Source organism: Ammospiza caudacuta, chromosome 3 (genome assembly GCF_027887145.1).
Source record: "Ammospiza caudacuta isolate bAmmCau1 chromosome 3, bAmmCau1.pri, whole genome shotgun sequence".
Lineage (NCBI taxonomy): Eukaryota > Metazoa > Chordata > Aves > Passeriformes > Passerellidae > Ammospiza > Ammospiza caudacuta.
The window spans coordinates 39,559,362-39,578,643 of record NC_080595.1 but is presented as its reverse complement, the minus strand read 5'-3'; the positions used below and the strand labels follow the sequence as shown (position 1 = coordinate 39,578,643).

Genomic DNA, 19,282 nt, shown 5'->3' with positions numbered 1-19,282 from the left:
CAATAAGTGCCCTTCAAGTTGTATTACATCCATGAACAAAACAATTTAATTACAAAAATAACGTGGTGCTAAACTTTGCTTTACTTACTCAAAGAGCTCCCTGTCCAACAACGCTGGCAAATCGTATTCAACAAGCAATTCGTAACTATGCCACAGAATTGCTGCCACACAATGCAGGTGGGAAGGGGATGGCATCAGCAGCCCATACTCTCTGGTTGAGCTATTGGGACAGATGTAGCTGACCCGGCCACTTTTTTTCATAGCTGCAACTCTTGCAGAATCACTGACCCATTTCAGCAATGCTTGAATTCTGGAAGACAAGATGATGCTGCATATTATAAACGAGAAAAGAAACAGAGTCAAATCAGCTTGCTGGGCTTTTTGTAATCCAATTTACATGTTTATATTTTTCTTTGATGTAAAGCTTGAGAGTGAGCTCAAGCTCTTTTTTCTCAAGACTCAGATCAGGGCAAAATTTAATAAAAAAAAAACTTATCTTGGACAGCCAAATGTGAACCTTTGACAGAAAAAGAAAATAGAGCAGGTATTTAAGTTCTGACTATTTGTTTTTCAACTGACTTTTCTCTCAAAGTTTTATCACATTTATAAGAGCAGAAATAGAGGGACAAAGAGAGCATTCCCTGAAAAGGATGAAAAGAGCTAGAACAGAAAACTGGGAGAGCTTATTCAGATTTCTGCACTTCCATGCTACCTCCTAACAATGAGATTCCAAAAATGTTTGGTTTTGTGAACTAATATCAAGCCACTGTTTAGCAGGTTATTTTTTGAATATGCTTCCATATGACAACCCAAATAGCATTACCTATCTTTTGTTCCAGGGTCTTGAGTTGTTCCAAGCTGATAAAGAATGTCTATTGTGGAGTCAGAAGAGAGACCATTTAATCTTCCAAACAGTAAAGGGCTATTCAGATCTTGCCGCATTCAAAAAAAAAAGGGGAGGGGAAATAACAGAAGTACTTACATACATATTTTTTAAGTGTACTAATGACATTATTACAGAATTGCAATAGTAACATTGAATTAAGTTTCCCCATTAACATAAGGATGAAATTCCTATACACATCACTGTTTCAAAACTGCACATTTTGTATGTCCAATGTTCATCTTTACTATGAAATGAAAAGCCATTACAACATCTATCAGATACACAACTTATAGCAGGGTATTCTTCAACATATTCCAAAAAGACATGACTAATTCCAATAGAGCTGTCAAACCTCTTGCTTTACAGAAGCAAACACTTTTTTTCAAAATGAAAGCTTATTTAACTCAAATTTCCATCAATGCGATTACAGTTGAAGATTTCCACAGATTATTTCCTATTCAGCTTCTCCTCACTGTGTTTATCCTCTGCTCTGCCACTAAGTACTTTCCTATCTAACAACATTGCAGCAAAAGAGAGAAGTCTATGCTGAAGCACTAACTCATAGCAAAAGAAGTAATGGAAGCTATTTTACAAATAGTGTTTTCTGGTAGCAACCTCAAAACAGGAAAAATTGAATTTCTTTCATTTAGGAACTACAAAACAGCAAAGTGGTATGAAACCATAATTATAAAGCCCCCAGTTCACTAACAGAACAGCTTCTGCAATACTTTACTGTGGGACATAGAACGTAATTATATCTTCATTATGTACCTCTACACATAAATATTTTCAATGTTGAAAATACTCAGAATATTCAGGTGTTCAAAATTCATACTGTTTTACAGACTACTGCTGCCCAAATTCTGCTGCGTTCTCCTTAGCAGCATTTGTGGCAGTAGTCTTTATTTTAAAACATCTGCACGCAGTGTCTAAAGTAAGAGGCATTTAGGATACACTGTGCATCTTACACTGTCTTCAAAACACCCATCTAATTATGAAAAACCAAACAACTCTGGGAGCACTGCTTTATCCTGGCAGGACTACCCACATACAAAGACTGTGATACTTGGAAGCCCAACAAAGCACAATGAGCAACCCAGACTCAGAATCAGAAAGCATCATGTAAATACACTGAATTTGTACTTTTATACAAGCAGTGCTTTTAAGCAGCAACTGAAAAGAAATACACTGCACTCACCTGCAGGATCACTCCCTGATGCTGAGCAGTTTCTTAGAAGAATGTCAATCAATTTTAGGCCAATTCTGGTGGACTGAAGCCCAATTTTCACAAGCACAGCCTCAATGTTGGGAGAATGCATCCCACAGTAAGGGGACATTAGTAAAGCAGCACATGTCTGCAACAGATTAGCAGTGGGTGCTGCAGCACTGGCCATCATTCCTTCCAAATCACTTATGTGAGTGAGGCAGTGGTGTAATAATCTTAACCATCCAATACTGAAAAGGAAAACAGAAAAATGAGCTAACGTATTATTTCATTGCATTACTTACCTGTATTAGATTACAGGACAAGTAGTGCAGAAAACTTCTGTGACATGATCAAACATCATCTGAGCAAAGCAAATGACTGAATTCAAGACCACAATGAAATACACATTAGTAATGCTGTTGCAATCATTGGATTAAGAATATAAGAAAGGCAGGGTCTGTGGACAGAATGAGTTAAGAGCCTGCCTTAGTTTTATTACAAGGTTTTTCAAGATTTCTCAATTCACATACATATTTCTTCCAATAGGAAGAAATCCTTCCTGTTGAGGGAAGGATGAAAGAGAAGGTGTTTATATATGGGGATGGGTGTGGGGAAGGTTTGGTTTTATGGATTGTTGTTTGTTTTTTTCTTCTTTGTTGGGTTTTGTTTGCTTGTGTATTGTTTTTATTTACATCAAATGAGTGAAAGTGCAACAGTAGTTGGCATTAAAATTATACACCTGCACAACTTCCCTGACATTACAAACTTTTAGATCATACATATTTACAATAAACTACATGAACCCTAGGGAACCTGATTTAAAATACATCTAGAAAAAGCACAGGAATTAAAAATGTGTTAGCTACTGCATTTCCCTCATGTCTCTCATTCTTTGACAAAATTGTTGAGAAGTTCTTTTAATAATAAATCCTGAGAAATAAACCTATTGTAATCAAATCAATTTGGCAACACATCTATTAGACTTTACACCACAATACTATTTAAACTAGAATCGCGAACAAGATGGCAATCTAAGCTGTATGTGAAATAAATGCCATCTTTCACTGACAAGTTCTCAACTAGCAAGTTGTTTTGACAACTAACCTTTACCACAGTTTTAAAAAATGTCAACTTAATTACAGATCCTAAATTAGGCTTACAATTTAATTTCAGAAATCACTTACTCCTAAATCAATTAGTTTCATTAATAAAAAAAGAGCAAGTTCTCTGCTATGTCTAAAATAAAATTTATGCCAATTTTATTGAATATATGTTTCACATTACTATCACTGTTTTACTGAGATACTTACAACATTAAGTTGAAAGCCACAATAAAATATTTCAAGAAATGAAGAACACACATTGACCTTTCTTTAGATACTGGTTATTCTTGTGTGACTTTATAACAAGCTTTTCTTAAATAAAAACACAGTATAATTTGGCTATAGTAATTTTCTTCTATTTAAGAGCAAAGACCAATTTCAGTTATACAGCTTTTATAAATACACAGCTAAAGTATTCATGTTCTCTAAATTTACTTATGCTCTCAAAATTTTCCCCTGCAAAAGAAAGGTTTTCAAAACTTTCCCACGTTCTCTTCAAATATATAACCTTTAAGATTTAAAGATTAAATATTTAAAATTAATGAGTTTTTTACAACTTAGTAAGCTAAATTTAAAAGCCAGGAAATGTCAGAAATCCTTCCTGTAAATGAAATTCAAAGTTGGAAAATGCTGACACTTTAAAAAAATTCTTAAAGTATTCACTTATTTTTATTTTTAAAATGAGTAAGAAACTCAAAATGCCACCTAACCAAATAAACACTTTTGAAAAGAAATCTTGCTGATATGCCAGAATTGTAAGAACCTTCAGCTCCTATTTCTGAAATGTCTGCAAACAGCAATATTAGATATGACTTCCACAAAACATTGCATTCTTCTACTTCTACTCCTGCTCCAATACTTATGTAACTCTGATGACTTCTGTAAGGATATGAAGTATTTTGGAACTCCATTTTTTTTGACAACTGCCTACTCATTAAAAACAAAAAATGCAACTCAAAATGCTCTCCTGTGCTTTATATTCTCTCGCCATTGCAGGGACAAAACATTCCCTTTTACATTTGCAGACTAAGCATGCTACTAAAGAAGGCAGAAGCACTGCTTATTTTTTCTGATGTGTTATTCACATTCTCTGAACAGAGAGAGACATAGTTCTCTCTCCCAAGATTTTTCCTAGGGAAGGCAGTGAGGAGCTCAGAGAAGAAGAGAAAACAACTCTTATCTCTACTTGCTGCTCCTGTTGTTTGGCACATGGGGAATGTGTTATGGAGATTGTTTACCAAAGGTGATTTGTTAGTTGGATTCTGGTGATGGTTGTTTGGACTGACAGGCCAATTGGGTCACAGCTGTGTCCTGACTGTCTCAGACATGGTCAGGTTTTTCTTAAGTACCATTGTAATATAGTATTTCTTCAGTATAGTATTAGAGTAATATAACACCGCTTAATAAAGCAGTTGTTCAGCCTATTGAAATCAGAGTTAGAGCACATTATTCCCTACGCTGGGGTTGCCCTGCATCAACATCCCTTCATACTGGAAAAGAAAGGAGGAAGAATTTGCTACTGAAAGATCTGACTCAGAGAAGCGAACACCATAAAAAAGCCGAACACTAAACCATGAATGGGCACAAACTGTCCCCTGACACTGGAGCCTTACCTCGTTTTGGAGACCTGGTCCTCGGAGGGAAGGAAGGGGTTGTTGACAGTGGCAGAGGAGGTGTTTCCAAAGGCAGTGAGGCCCAGCAGTTTGATCTGAGAGAGCCCCAGGGTGCTGGCATCCCGAGGACGATGGAGACGGAGGCAGACAGCTGAAGCAACTTCAGCTCTTACCAGCTGGATTTTTATATAGGTGAGACCACTCGTGATAACAGGAGTAGACAAAGGTAACATATTGACACCATCCGCACTTATTTCAACAGACACTGATGAAGGGCAAGCTACAGAGTAAGATAAGAAGGTTTGACACTATTTTAAAATCTGTACCAGTTTGTCTTCATCATGGCTACATAGTCAACACTTAAAATTCAGAGAACAGAATGACTGAAATGGTCTCGGGCAGACACTACTACAGAACTGCAGCTGGAGAACTTCACCTGGGAGACGGTACATGTCAAAAAGCACAAGCATTTTGATACATGGTATATACAGTTTATTTCAAAGACTTCAGAGGAAGAGTAGTCCTGTCACTGAAAACACTGTATCCCTATCAGGGTTACAACAGCAAGAGCTGAAAATCTCATGCTTTTTCCCAACTACCATACACAAGCATTATGCCTGAAGAGCCTCGACCAATATCACTTTCTCACTGGGTTTTGGTGAGCATGACAAAGTTTTTTGACATATTTAACATGAATGGCACATGACATCTACTACACCAGAAAACAAGCAGAGGGAAGGACTTCTGTTCTCAAGGAAAGCAGAATTTGCCAGCTTTTCAAACTTATTTTACAGGCATTACTCTCAAACAACTTCACAGCTTCAGTTCCTCTGATTACACTCTTTGTATTGTATCCCAACCTTCAAATTTTTCAACTGGCATCAACATCAGTGAATCTACTTACTTGCCAGAGAGGCCAGGTGAGGCTGGATGTGGATCTCCTTGAGCAGCACAGCTGCAGGAAGGTGAATTGTGAGGTCACACCAAGCTTCCTCAGGTAAAAATATGTATGACCATGCAGCAGAGCGAGCCCGTCTGTGGGGAGGAGTAGCCTGCAGCAGCACTTCAGCAGGCTGGGCAGTGGGGCTGCTTGAGGTGATTGAACCTTCAAAACAGCACCATTAACATTGATTATTAATGTTTATTAATAAAACTCAGATTAATTTACAACCTGAACTGTGGAAAATATCTTATTTTTCCTGTTTAATCTCTTCTGCTTTATCAGTAATATCCCATATTTAATGCCCACTGCCCAGTTACTCTTCTTTTACTCTGAGCTGTTTTAAATAGGCAGCTTACATACCACATGCATATGTATGTCCTTGAGATTTGCTAGGGGAAAACTGCTGCCAAAATTCTAAACTTACTCTCAAGAGTACATGACAAAAATCAAACCAAATAGAAAGGCGCAGGTTAAACAGCATGCTTAGAACTTGAACTCAGTTAAATCACAGATAACACATTTTAAATACTAAAATAACAAATTAATTTAAAACCAACTTCTGCAACCCTTTTTCTTTTAAAAGGTTTCACATGAAAACCCTTTCCTAAAAAAAAATTGTCAGAATAAAAAAAAAAACCTGAACACAGTTGCTGCTTCTTTTTCTACTCCTAGCACAAGTTAAGAATGATGAAGGAAGATGTAGGCTGTCTTCCTTAGCAGGTTATACGGCATACAAGACCAGATTTGAGCTGTTCCAAACTCCAGGTACTTGTGGTGTTTTACTGTAAAGTAGCTACAGCCTGATCCCACAACTAAATGTCTAGCAGCAGCTGGACATTGATAAACTTTCATCCCAAAATGAATTGAGCCCATCTCAGAGAATAACCACATGATGAGAATCAGAATGTGCTACATAGACTACCAAATGATGGGAATTAGAATGTACTAAGTGAGGGTAACCAGAAGGTTAATTTTAAAAGCACACTCCTGACTGAAAGTTAAATATTAAGAGAGATGCCCTCATGGCAGAATATCAAGAACTGCAGCACTTTATAAGCTGGAAGATAAGGTAGGCAAGAACCTACCACCATGCATGCTTAGGATTTTTATTGTTTAAAGTAAAAAAGAATGAACATGTGCAGGATTCCTAAATTTACCATTCAGAAATTTATGAAGAGCAAAGTAGATTTCCAGTGGTCCTTATTCTACCAAATAAACCATTTTTATTGTCTTTCACAATGCTATTCTTTTTGACACTCTTAAATCTGAATCACAGGACTGAATGGACTGCTTTCTCATTGAACAATGTCTCCAGAAATTTTAAGATTAATCCCCTTTGGTCAGTGAGACAAACTGCATGAATGCATTCAAGAGCTGCACCAGGCTAGTGGGCAGCAACAGAAAACAAAGACACTAGTACTGAAAAGGAAAGCCTTGGTAAGATATTGCAGTACCACTACCTCTTAAAACACACACATTTTAGTTAACTGGCAGCCATTGTATTGCTATCAAAACAGCCCTGAAATTCTAACAAATGCTTGTGCAGGTCACATGAGAGCAGTCAGAAGTAGATATGAGAGCATCATCAGCAATATCAGCTCCAGCTTCACAGAGCTCAGGCTCATTCACTATTATCCCACCATGCCATGATTCTGTACAAACTCCACCAAAATTGATGTGCCTTGAGAGAAGTTACTGAGTCTCATTATGTCTAAGGCAGATGGTGGGCTGGAACCAGGCATCTCCTGACCCAGGGGAGGAGAAAGGGGCCTCACCTTGATGTATTAATTAGACACAGTTCACTCCCTCTCCTTCTCTCCCCTGTCCACATGAAGTCTTACTACCTGTGGTGGAGGGGACTAACCTCATGCCTCAACATTACCCTGAAACATCAGCAACACCTCTCAAGAGATGATTTAGTAGTATTGGAACATTTGACACTATTGTATTACTTTTTGTTAAGAACTTGATACACATTGAAATTACTAGTAGGTATTAATCTAAGACAAAGCAGCACTACTCACCCAATGGTGCAAAATTATGAATTCCTTCTGCATTATCAGGCTCAGAAGCAAGCACTCTGGCTTTCAAACTGCTGTCTGTTGCTTTGGTGGGACCAGAATCCAGGAATTTCATTATAGTTGAAACCATGCTTCTTGCTGTGTTAACAATAGCTCTTGTGCTTGTTACCATGTTGTTACAGATAAGTTGAACACCACCTGTGTATAATGTGGGCACAGAGAAAAAAATACTGCTCAGGAGCACACAACAGATTCCACACAAGCAAAGGCCTGTTTAATAATACATGTCAACACATATATGTACTCTAAGTGCCAAAAAAATCTAAATCAAACTCTTCATCTGATGTGGCTAAAGAGAAGACATTCTTACCCATATCATGGAAAGCCTTCAGGGCCTCACTTGTATCCAACACTCGTAAAATGAACCAGAGCAGTGGCTCAGATAACTGACATGTGGCAAGAGAACCCTAGAAGAAAATAAATTAAGAATTACATGATTTCATACAAAATTAGTACAGTAGAAATTCAAGTAACAGCTCTCAGCCTCCCCTTTTAGTAGGCAAAACTACCAGGGAAGAAATGCCACCACAGCTAATCTCTCTGCCACCATATACAATGCCATGTTCCACATGGTTCCATTCCTCACACAGGAAAAGTCTTTGGGGTATGGAAAAGCTCAAACTCAGGGGGTGAGCATCTTCACAGAAATATGAGTAATGAGCATTAAAATAGCCACAATAAATGTGCTTCTCACTTGCACATAATAAAATATCTGTTCCATCTTCAAGCCTTTAGCCAGAAACATTTACAGGAATGTCAAAATGTTCTTAGAGAAAATTCTTTCTCTCTACCACAGGCAACAGAGAAAGGCTTCCAAACTTCAGCACCCAAATGAAGTGAGGCTGTAAAAATGTTAACATTTCTTTTACATAGCAATACTTTAGTTTTCTGACCTTACTACTGATTACAGAATCAACTACCTTGAAGCACAGCAAGCCTCAGGGAACTTACCTGCCTTCCCATGTATCCACAGGCCATGTAGGTAAGAATAGGCTGAAGCATCACTTGAACTGTTGTTGCTTTCTTACTAAGTGTTGTCAGGATTGTGAATAACCCATCTCCAACTGATATTGCATCTAAGCCACCATGAAAGTTCTCATGTTTAGTCAGATGTAAGCCACTTGCACCTAAACAAAAGCAGACAGTTCAAAGGTCACAAACTGAGATCTAACAAACCACTAATAGTACATTAAGAGAACTCAAGAATATTCAAATGTTCACATGGATTTTACCAAGTAAAAATGGACCAGCTTTCAGGATCACATGACTTACAATTAGTGCTCCCAGATAGGAAGACTTGACCCAGGAAGTCAGGAAATTTAAATCAAATCAGACCATAAAACGAGTGTAATTGGTGAAGGAAACAGGGTAACTACAAGGATTGGAATCACTCCTAGCAAGAAGCAACTCACATTTAAGATCTTTTTCTGATAATAAAGTGCCCTTGTGCTGCCCAAAACCTCCACAAATATTTAACTCATATATTTCTATCAGAAATACCTCTCCTGGCATTCTGTTTCTCACTATTAAAGCTCAGGATTTATTCAGGACAATTTTCTGAATATCAATTATCAGCAATATTGACTACACATTGCTGAGATTACAGACAGAAAGCAAAACACTGATCTTCCCATGGAAGAGACTACTTCCATAAATACAACTGTCTTACAATCATATGACTGTGATCTGGAAGAGCTGTAAAAAGTGGTTTTAGATTTAAATGTAAGACAACCACAGAATAATTCTGTCCCATTCAGAGAAACTGAAGCTGTATGAACAAATAATAATAAAAATCAAGGTGCTCAAGTGATCTTTGGAGCATGTCTTAAACCTTTTGGCAAGAGAACTGCCAGGTGTTTGGTCATTTTTAAACTGCCAAGAAAGCAAATACTGATAAGCAATGCATGCAGAGCAACAAATAAAGCAGTCCTAAGACCCAGCCTCTGTCCAGCCAAGAAAAATTAAATGGAATGAATGATAGAGCTGAAGTCAAGTGAGCTGGATTTGCTGTGAGGGAGGACCTTCAGCTAAGGACGAGATAGGACAGGAGGTGAATACTGTTACTGGTATGATTTTCACAGTTTGTCATTTACAAAACATAAAACCCTAATGAAACAGACACAACGGTCATAAGAGGAAAACAAGAATGGAAAATGTTTAAATTCATGTGACAAGTGAATTACTCAGGGCCATCCTGGATCCTGACAAGCTGGCTTGCCAGATGCAGTAAATTAACACTATTTGCATAAATGTTGACATCAGAGCCACTACCTATCAGTAACATTTGCAGACATCTTGTTTACCTATCCTAGTAGTACCTTTCCATACTGCATTAGTTATTACGTATTTATTACTATATGCTGATAATTGATTTTTGGATCCTGTGTAACCCTGGCTGCAGTCCCGCAAAATGTTTTTTTCACAGAAATTGTCCAGAGAGAGCTTAATATAGTTTTTCTTGAAGGAACTAAACCCACAAATAGCCGTGTTACATCTTCCCAAAATAAATGGACAGATTATTTTCAATAACCTGATTTAAAAATCCTTTGGAAAAACAATCCATTAAAGGGATCAGCTGGCCCAGAACACTAGTTTCAATGAAACACATTTTGAAAAAACTATCTTTCCGAACTGTCCTTAAAAAATGCAGAACAACTGCCAGACAAAAGTCAGTGATTTAGAAAGACAAAGTTGAGAAGAATATCTGAATTTCACTCCAAAAACACACACTCAGAACAAACCACTATTCCCAGAACAAACTACTTCCAGTGTTCATAGTGTATTTGCAATATGACACCAACTAACCAAAGTGATGGAGGAGATGCTCTAGAATTAATTTCAGGACAGTTCCAACAGCACAATGCAGGCTTGTCAAACCCTGCCTCCTGTTTAATTTGACTACTAGAGATAACTATCTCCTCCTCAATTGCTTTCATGCTTTCATAATAAACCACTGGTCTAATCATGAGGGCTCACTGAACAAGTAACTGTTTCCTGATAGTAGCACTGGTTAAGTTTTCTATCTGCTTAAAAGAGGCAGCACAGAAAAGGCCAGAGCAACTTGCTTCAAAGTAAGAAAATGAGTATAAAGAAAACAAAATCTTACAACTATTACACCTGAAATGGAGTGCAGGTCTTGGTCTAACCTCCTGCAAAATGCTTTGCACATGCAGAAATCCATGGTATTTCAGCCAGTGGTTTACCTTGTGCAAATAAATCCTATGCTACCATCACAAGTAAGTCACAAAGATAGGCAGTCTCTCTGAGAAAATGCACCTCAGATAAATGTGTGACAAACAGCACCTTTGATTTCTAAGTATCATCATGTCCCTCACTAGTTCATAGCAGGAAGATCCCACCCAAAAATATATGACTGCAACTTCTAGAACATTATGTCAATGCAATTTCTGATAAAACAGAGGAAAAATTTAGGTTCTCTATGAAAGGGACATGATTGTAATCTCTATTTTACAAAAGTGATTTAAAAAAGGAAAATCATCCAATACATAGCAAATAAAATAACTGAGGTAAGGTGTCTTGTACAAAGAAGACTCATCCTAATTCACGCATAGAGGCATTTGATGGCCACACACTGAAATACAGGAAATTCCACTTAAACATAAGAAAAAGGCTTTTCTACTTTAAGAATGATTGAACATTATAACAGGGTGCCCATAGCAGCCGTGGAGTTTTCAGCCCTGAGGAATTAAAAATCCAACTGAACCAAGGTACTGAGCAACCTGCTCTCAGTTGAAGTGGCTCTGAGTTTGTGCAGGAAGGCTGGACTAGACAATCTCCAGAGGTCCTTTAACATTAAGCATTCTGAGAGTCAGCAAATTCAAATGTCAAACACATTTCTGTTTGGTTTCAATTACTGTATCCCACCTCCTATTAGGGGCTTTGTTCATGCATCTGTTCCCCTTTAGCTTCTTCTCTCTTTTTTCCTGTCATTTCTGTAACACATTCTTTCACATCTACACCCAGCTTATGAGATTGCAGAAGTTTTAAACATTTCACCACCCAAGAGACCTTCCATGTTACTCAGAAAATACCTACCAATAATCATGGCCATAGCACTGCTGTTACACTGGCCAAGAGCAGACAAAATCTGGCTCATAATTTGCTGGTTGGCCAACACCAAGTCTGCCACGTATGCAGTTGATCCTTGAGTATTAGGGTTGCTTCCATTGCCATCTTTGCCTCCTGAAACCTTCTCCTCATCAGACACACTGTCTGTAGTGCTGCTTGCTACTGGAACACGGGCGCTGTATTCTCGGTTACTGGAAAGTGGCAGTTGAACTAAAATGTTTATCAGCTTTAATAAATCAAACATGAGCTGATCCCTTGTCATTTCTCCACAAACTGCTTTGGCATCCCCTGGACGGATAATGTTGGCAAAAAGGCCTCCAAAACAGGCTCGAGCACCCACAGAGCTGTCTGAGCCACTGCGAGACATCACTTTGTCCGAACACGTAATGTAATGATGCACAAGAAAGGTTATGGACTCAATCACTGCAGAAATAGTGCTGACTGACACAACTTCAAAATTCTGTTCCAGGGTGAATTCCAAGAGTTTCACTTGAGCATCCAATGGTCCCTGGCCTGTCTGGAAAGCACCCCTGAAAGAAATAGAAGAAAAAAAAAAAAGGAAGAAAGAAAGAGCGATATTACAAGTTATACAGGTTTGGCTGTTTGAGTGTGGTCTTTTTCCTTGAATTTTTAAGGATTCAAAAGCACACCAGACTTCCAATAAATAAAAAATCCAGCTATTTCCAGAAATGTATGTTGAAGCAAAATCTAATCTTCCACCTGCATCAAGTTTCTGTAATTTTTTAATATACTAGTCATTAAACAGCCTGCAGAACCTACTCATGCCACCACCTTCCTGATACCACTAAGGATTAAGAGGTTAGCTGTAAAAAAGGCTAGGATTCATCTTTTGTTTTGTAATTTTGTAGGTAAACACTTGGAACAGTCTATATACAGGCTGAACAGTTCTGTTCAGTTCTTGGTGAAAAGTTTTCTATATTTGCAAGAAAAACTCATGGAAAGCAGTCACATAATACTTTAATATCATGAGGATTACTTAGTTGCTAACAGGAAACCATGATGGATTTTTTTTTCTTCCCATTGATTAATCTTACTCGAACTTTTAAAATTAAATGCAGAACAAAACCTTTTCTAGAAACAGCCTTGAAAATAATATTTGGAATTTAAGTAATTTTAACAGTAAAATACTGCTTTTCTTTACAATTAATCTTATGATCTGATACTACTGACACAGTACAGTTCCATAATTATATGTGTTCTTAGAAATAACCATGTAAATCCCCTTCTGGTGCTTTGCTTCCATTTCATGGCATTTCACAAAAAAATCCTAACACATTTCAAATACTACCCTCTCAGTAGTCTCATTAGCTTATTTTAAACAAATGCTGGCATGCAGACACACACTCCAAGATTCGCTGTGAATTAATGATTTTATTGTTTTATGACATGTCTCATAGAAATCACTGATCATCTATATAACTTGGTAAATACCACTCCTATAATTTAAGTTACAAAGGTAAAATCTCTCAGAGAAGGCAGAAACCATTTTCTCTAAGATTAGAGAACAGATAACACCAGTGCCACCTACTGGGAATGCAGAACTGAGGAAGCTCATCCCTAATTATGGGAAGCCTTTGTCTGGAGATGAGCAGAACATTAATACCAGAAAGAAATGCTATCTAGTGTACTTCAGACGAAGCAACTGCCTTATTTCCAGTGTACCACTGAGACAGACTCTCGTGGCCATCGGCTTTGCCTTGAGGAAGCAGAACTGTGAAAGATGAGCCAAAACTCTTCTCTCTCCCGTGGCCAGAGGCACTTCTCTATACCAGTGAGCATCAACAGGCCCCAGGAGAGTGGGACAGAGGGTGTTTTCCACTGTCATGTGGAGAGAAAAAGAACCCACCAAAGATAAAGCAATGAAAATGCATATTGCATAAATAGAATTATGCAATCTCACAGCTCATCCTGCCATGTGAGAAAAGACATCTGTACTATTTTCACAACCTATGAATTTCTGGAATCTTCCATTAATTCAGACCTCTCAGAATAGTTTTTTTAATAGGTAAGCTCATCAACAGTGTCCTTACTTCAGGAAATTACTTCACCAAGCTTTAAATAGAACCAGTCCAACATTTTAGCGCCTCTATTGACACTGCCTTACACAGATGTGTGTGAATTCCAGATGCACTTTTCCATGTGCCAGGAGCAGCCCAGGTCCTGCTGCAGCAACAATGATGATTTCCATTGACATGGTACATACACATTTGAGTTGTGATTCACAATCACACAGATTTTAAAGAAAAGAAGGGTATGAAAGAAAAACAAACATGTAAGATTTACCTTTCTGTTGAAAGTATATGTATTAATTTCAATAAAAATTCACTGAACATCTGAGGACAAGTTGAAGAGAGGTGCACCTGTAATCGAGTAAGAAATTCTTGCATAGCTTGTGTTGCTGTTGGCCCAACCTAGAAAAAAAGACATTTTAGGAAGAATTATATACAACTAAAATGTCTTCAAGAACATTAATTTCTTCTAAGAACAGGAAAGTATTGCATAGCTAAACTTGCTTTTTGAAAATTTTTACAGCATCTTTACAGAACTAATCTGTATCCATTTATATTGTGTTTTTCTATTAGCAATCACGAGTGAAAAGTAAGAAATCCAGTTCTTTGTCTAAGACTTTTTTTTCAGCTTGAGACTCTCTTTTCAGTAATGCAAACTGTACTCCATACAGAATCCACTTCTGTGCTAATCTGAATGTTTTTTTACAAACTACATACTTAAGTGAGTACTTTAATGGCACTGTGCAGTGTTCAAGTTCTCAAAATGACTACGTATTTTCTTGAAAATTTGCTGGAAAAAACCCCCGTGGAACTACCAGGTGTTTTCTATCTCTCAAACTGAGACTCCTGGCAAATACTAGCTACAGTTAAGTTCACTTGGGCTTTTGTTAAAATACTATTCATAGATATTTCAAAGATGTAAAAAACAAGAAAACATTAATTGAAATTAGGAGAGGCAGCACATGAATTCAGAAACAGGAAGAAAATTAAGTATAATTTTAAGTTTAGGAATTCTTAGCTATTAAAACTTAATCTTCATTGGCATTTCTATCCCAACCCAACAAGACTTTGGGAAAGTAACTGAATGGAACACTTCATTCACATATGGCATCCTCTCCCTGTGGCAAGTCTCCAGAAGGCTGGGAAAACATACCAGCACTACTGAGAGTGTATCAACAACATGAACTTCCCTATGGCTGCTCATCAGAACCAACTAAGTCTATAACTAGAAGAAGAAACAAGACAAGGATATATTACATTGTGAATGAAAACATTTCTATCAAGTGTCTTGAAATCCTATTGCAACAAGTTTCTCTTATTTTAATTGCTCATTACCTGTGGACTGTGTTGATTGGTTCCATGAGGGTTAGTGCCAGAAAGAAATTTCACTAACACATGAATAAGGTTGGGATCTGACACCAACAATTGGGCAGTACTTTCCTGAGCTCCAATGGCACTGCTTGGACCAGCTTAAAAATAAAGACATAAAAATTATGTGTGTAATCTTAAACATTAAATGTAAATCAAATATAAGGTTTTAATATAAGGTTTTAGTGCAAAACCCTTATATTTATTTCATGACATGGAAATATTGTCAGCTAAACCAAAAACTGCTTACTCAGGACCACAATTTCGAGTTTTCCAGTAAGTACAGATACAAAGTCCCAAAACCATCTAATCAGTGTTCCAAGCTTGCTAAGACAGTATTCCTGAAAATCAAGACTAATTTTGCAGGTGCAATAGATACAGACATTTTGATTTGTCTTTTTTTGTTAGTCCAACACTTCAAAAAGGCTCTAGTGCATTTTTTAGTTTGTCAGACAGAGACCAAGTGTTCTGTTATCCTGTAAACAATCATAGTATTTTTGTTCTTGGCACATGTAAAGACTTCTCAGAATAAAACTGTAGGGAGCTTAACAGATAAGAACTCTGAAGACTGGAATTTGAATCAAAATACACCCTTCAGTGATCAAACAAATCAGCTTTACTAAATGTGAAGCCTTACTCTTGCAATAGTAGTATACTGAATCAGTTCAAAGCCCTGAAAAAAGCACAATAAGAAACAGATCCTGTGGAAGACGGACAATGCTTTCTGATAAATGCCATTGTTCTCCCTTTCACTACTGGCTCAGGTGTACAACTGCACCCTGGGGGAGGTTGCAGGGACATTCACACATAGGTCTGAATGTGCTCATCCCTTCTGATAAGGTGTGACTGACTCAAGAGCTGACAGTACATATGCTTGTTAACTAAAGGCAGTTATTCCAGAAATCAGGCCATGATCTATTCTCAAATACTACGAATAAGAGTGAAGTCTCAGTTTGTGCGTAAGTCTCTTTCATTAGTTTTTTGCTCTACTTCTTCATCTAATGGCAAAAATTTCAGCAGATTTCTGTGAGACTGAATTCTAAATAACATCACAGAAAGTAAAAATTTTGCAAACAAAGTGCATCTTAAAGTCAATGACTTGAAATGGCAAATATGAAAAAAAGATTCATAGGCAATATTTAAAAACTACTTCCTTTAATTTCTATCAGCGTTGTGGCAAAATCTCATTCACAAAGTGAGATTATTTCTAGTGTGTTATAGAGCAATATAGAGAATATGAGATATTTCTGGTATGCATAGGGAAATGAAATGGCTGGATTTCTATTTTAATAGATTCAGCTGCTGGGGGCTTATTTTCAGAGAGCTTAATATAAGCAGTGACTGGTGCCTGCATATTTACAAAAATATTCCTACTCTGTCATAAAAACTTCAATCTCATTCACAGCAACTTAATCACTCCTTTCTGCTACTTCTTCTCATACTACACAACTAATTCCCAGAGATCATCAGCTAGTCCTAAAATGTTTTTTGGAAGACACTGATGACTTACTTATAATGACATTTTCTTTTACCATAAGAGTTTCTGTTTCCCATGGTATAAGCAATTCAAGGAGCTCACTCTTGGAAAGCCCAAAGTTAATGGAGAACAACAGCATGCATATGACAGAAGGAATATTCTGGAAGTCTTCTGATGGAAGCAACATTCATTTGTACATCTCTAAAACTGTCAACATAAGAAAACCAACCAAACAAACTTACCATTAAGCTGCATATTTGTCATGAGTGTTAGGCTGTGAAGCACAAGGCACCACGTCCGGAGTAAAGTATTAGGATACCATGCCAGAACTGACAGGAAGCTAGTTACTGAAGCTGTCAAGAAAAACAGTTTTTTCCAAGTTTTAATCTTCAAGGTATCACTATAAATTTCTAATTTTTACTGCAAGGTGCTATGCTGATTATTGTTATTAATATTATTGTTCCTTGCATCCATTTTGTTTTGACCATTGTTGCCACTGTTCCTGCAACCACTGTTGCGTTGTTGGAATTAGGAAAAGAGGCCTCACCAACACTTCACAGGAACTGGCCCACAGAACTTTTTACAGTGTACAGACCCTGATATCTCAAAGAAAATGATACAAAGAAATTCGTTTCAAATGTACTCATGGAAGTCAGTGTAACAGGTTCATTATATCAGGCATTAACATTTTTAATTATCACAAGATATAATAGACTTTGTTAATTAAATAGTATAACATATTGCAAAAAAAAATAAAATTCAGCATGCCTTCATACTAGATTAGTAGTCTGATGCTCAACAGTAATGGAGCTTTCCCACTCTGCTGACCTCTTTGTTAAGGGAGGGATCATAGGATGGTATAAAGGAGATTAAATTTGTCAGAAAAATGCATACAGTTGCAGAGTTCATCTCAGACTAAGAAGCATATTTTAATGAGTCCTCTTGGGAATAATTCTGAGTTAAGAACGACATATTTTACCATTTTATAAAAATTGAATTAATCAACTCTCTGTTACACTCCAGCAATGTGTTTCCCACTTTAAGAAGAAAACGAGACCAAGAGTTCTTTAATAGGAACATAGAAATTATCTCAACACTGATCTTATCAAAAATGCTTACTGCAATACTTTTTGCTTATTATCAAAAATTGAGTATTAAAAATTTGCTTATTATCAAAAATTGAGTATTAAAAAAAAAACAAACATAAACTTATTTCCCACATTTAATATATTTTACCTTGGTTTAGGGAAACAACAGGTATTCGGTTAGCATTATAAAGGAAAATATCAGCACCACTATCTTTACTTCCAGAGGAGCTGGAATTCAGGCTTAACGTGAGCCATAGCTGCAATAGGGATTCAAGCTGAAAGAAAGGGAAAAAACCCACTATAAGAACAAACTCAGAACTCCAGAGCATCAAAATCTTAATTTTAAAAGCCTGATCTATATTCTCAGCTGCTACTATTTCACTGCACACACACACTCACTCTCTCTTTCACTGAATTTGAAAATTCTGCTAAACATTGTATTCAAGGCAAATTCAGCCTGACTAACAAATGCTTCTGCTATTGTTTTTGTAACTGATTTCTTCCAAATAATTTCTCTGAAGAAGTTTATTCAAACTTGTGTTAAGAAAATGCAGCTTTACACACTGTTTGGAAATATCTTTATCATAACCCTAAACCTGCAACATGTACAGGTAGGCTTACAGGTTTGCAGGGAAGCTTTTGCAAAGTTATTAAAATGATAGTTTCCCAGTCAACCAAAATTATTCAAAAGGCCCATTTATCTAATGAGAAACCTCAGAGATGCTGATGCTTACTCTGAATAATTCCCCTGAGGAACATAACTTTAGATATTCTGAGGAAGCATCAAGGATGTTTAAACATCTCATCCAAAACAGTTTCTCGTGTAAAGAACAATTGAGGGATGGAGTCAGCCACTCTATCAAAATATCAAGAGGGAGGTAGGCATCTAATCATTATATACATAGCATGCATGGCATTCCTTTGTATGAATCAAGAAAAGCATTGCTAAACCAGTGACTTCTCAAAAAGCAAACTTTTACATTTGCTGTTACCATACAGGATCATTGGATAATTCAGATAGGAAGGAACCTTCGCAAGTTATCCAATCTCATCTGCTCAAAGAAATGCCAAAGAAGATATCAGACTTTGTCACTTGGTGGTTTATTCAACTGGGTTTTGAAAACCTCCACAAATCTCCATTTGTCATTAAGTGTCACTTAGTGACATTTTTCATTAATAAGCAAACAATTATCATTCAGTGGACATACAAACTTGTTTTTAAATATGCAAATGTATACCAGTTTTCCACTGTAACAAGCAATGCCTGCTTTTGCAAAGGCTTTCAGAGCTTTGTTTATTACATTGTTGTAATTTGTCTATTACAGTACTGTTGTCCATGACATATTCATAAGCAATGAAGCACATAACCTAACAGATTACTTGAATCCTAAGTAGCA

The 19,282-nt window shown here is 37.0% G+C and overlaps 1 protein-coding gene across 1 annotated transcript in view; it reads right to left on the bottom strand.

The window, feature by feature from the left end:
* The window catches only part of BIRC6 (baculoviral IAP repeat containing 6), a 177,768-nt gene that overhangs the window by 82,671 nt on the left and 75,815 nt on the right, over positions 1-19,282 (bottom strand). The window contains exons 42-54 of the mRNA XM_058802446.1: positions 18,034-18,160; positions 17,040-17,150; positions 15,288-15,421; positions 14,227-14,354; positions 11,890-12,452; positions 8,785-8,960; positions 8,144-8,240; positions 7,777-7,971; positions 5,714-5,914; positions 4,810-5,089; positions 2,085-2,341; positions 824-932; positions 89-310 (exon numbers count right to left, since the gene is read on the bottom strand). Coding sequence (XP_058658429.1) covers positions 89-310; positions 824-932; positions 2,085-2,341; positions 4,810-5,089; positions 5,714-5,914; positions 7,777-7,971; positions 8,144-8,240; positions 8,785-8,960; positions 11,890-12,452; positions 14,227-14,354; positions 15,288-15,421; positions 17,040-17,150; positions 18,034-18,160 — 2,600 coding nt within the window. The remainder of the gene's footprint in view (positions 1-88; positions 311-823; positions 933-2,084; positions 2,342-4,809; positions 5,090-5,713; positions 5,915-7,776; positions 7,972-8,143; positions 8,241-8,784; positions 8,961-11,889; positions 12,453-14,226; positions 14,355-15,287; positions 15,422-17,039; positions 17,151-18,033; positions 18,161-19,282) is intronic.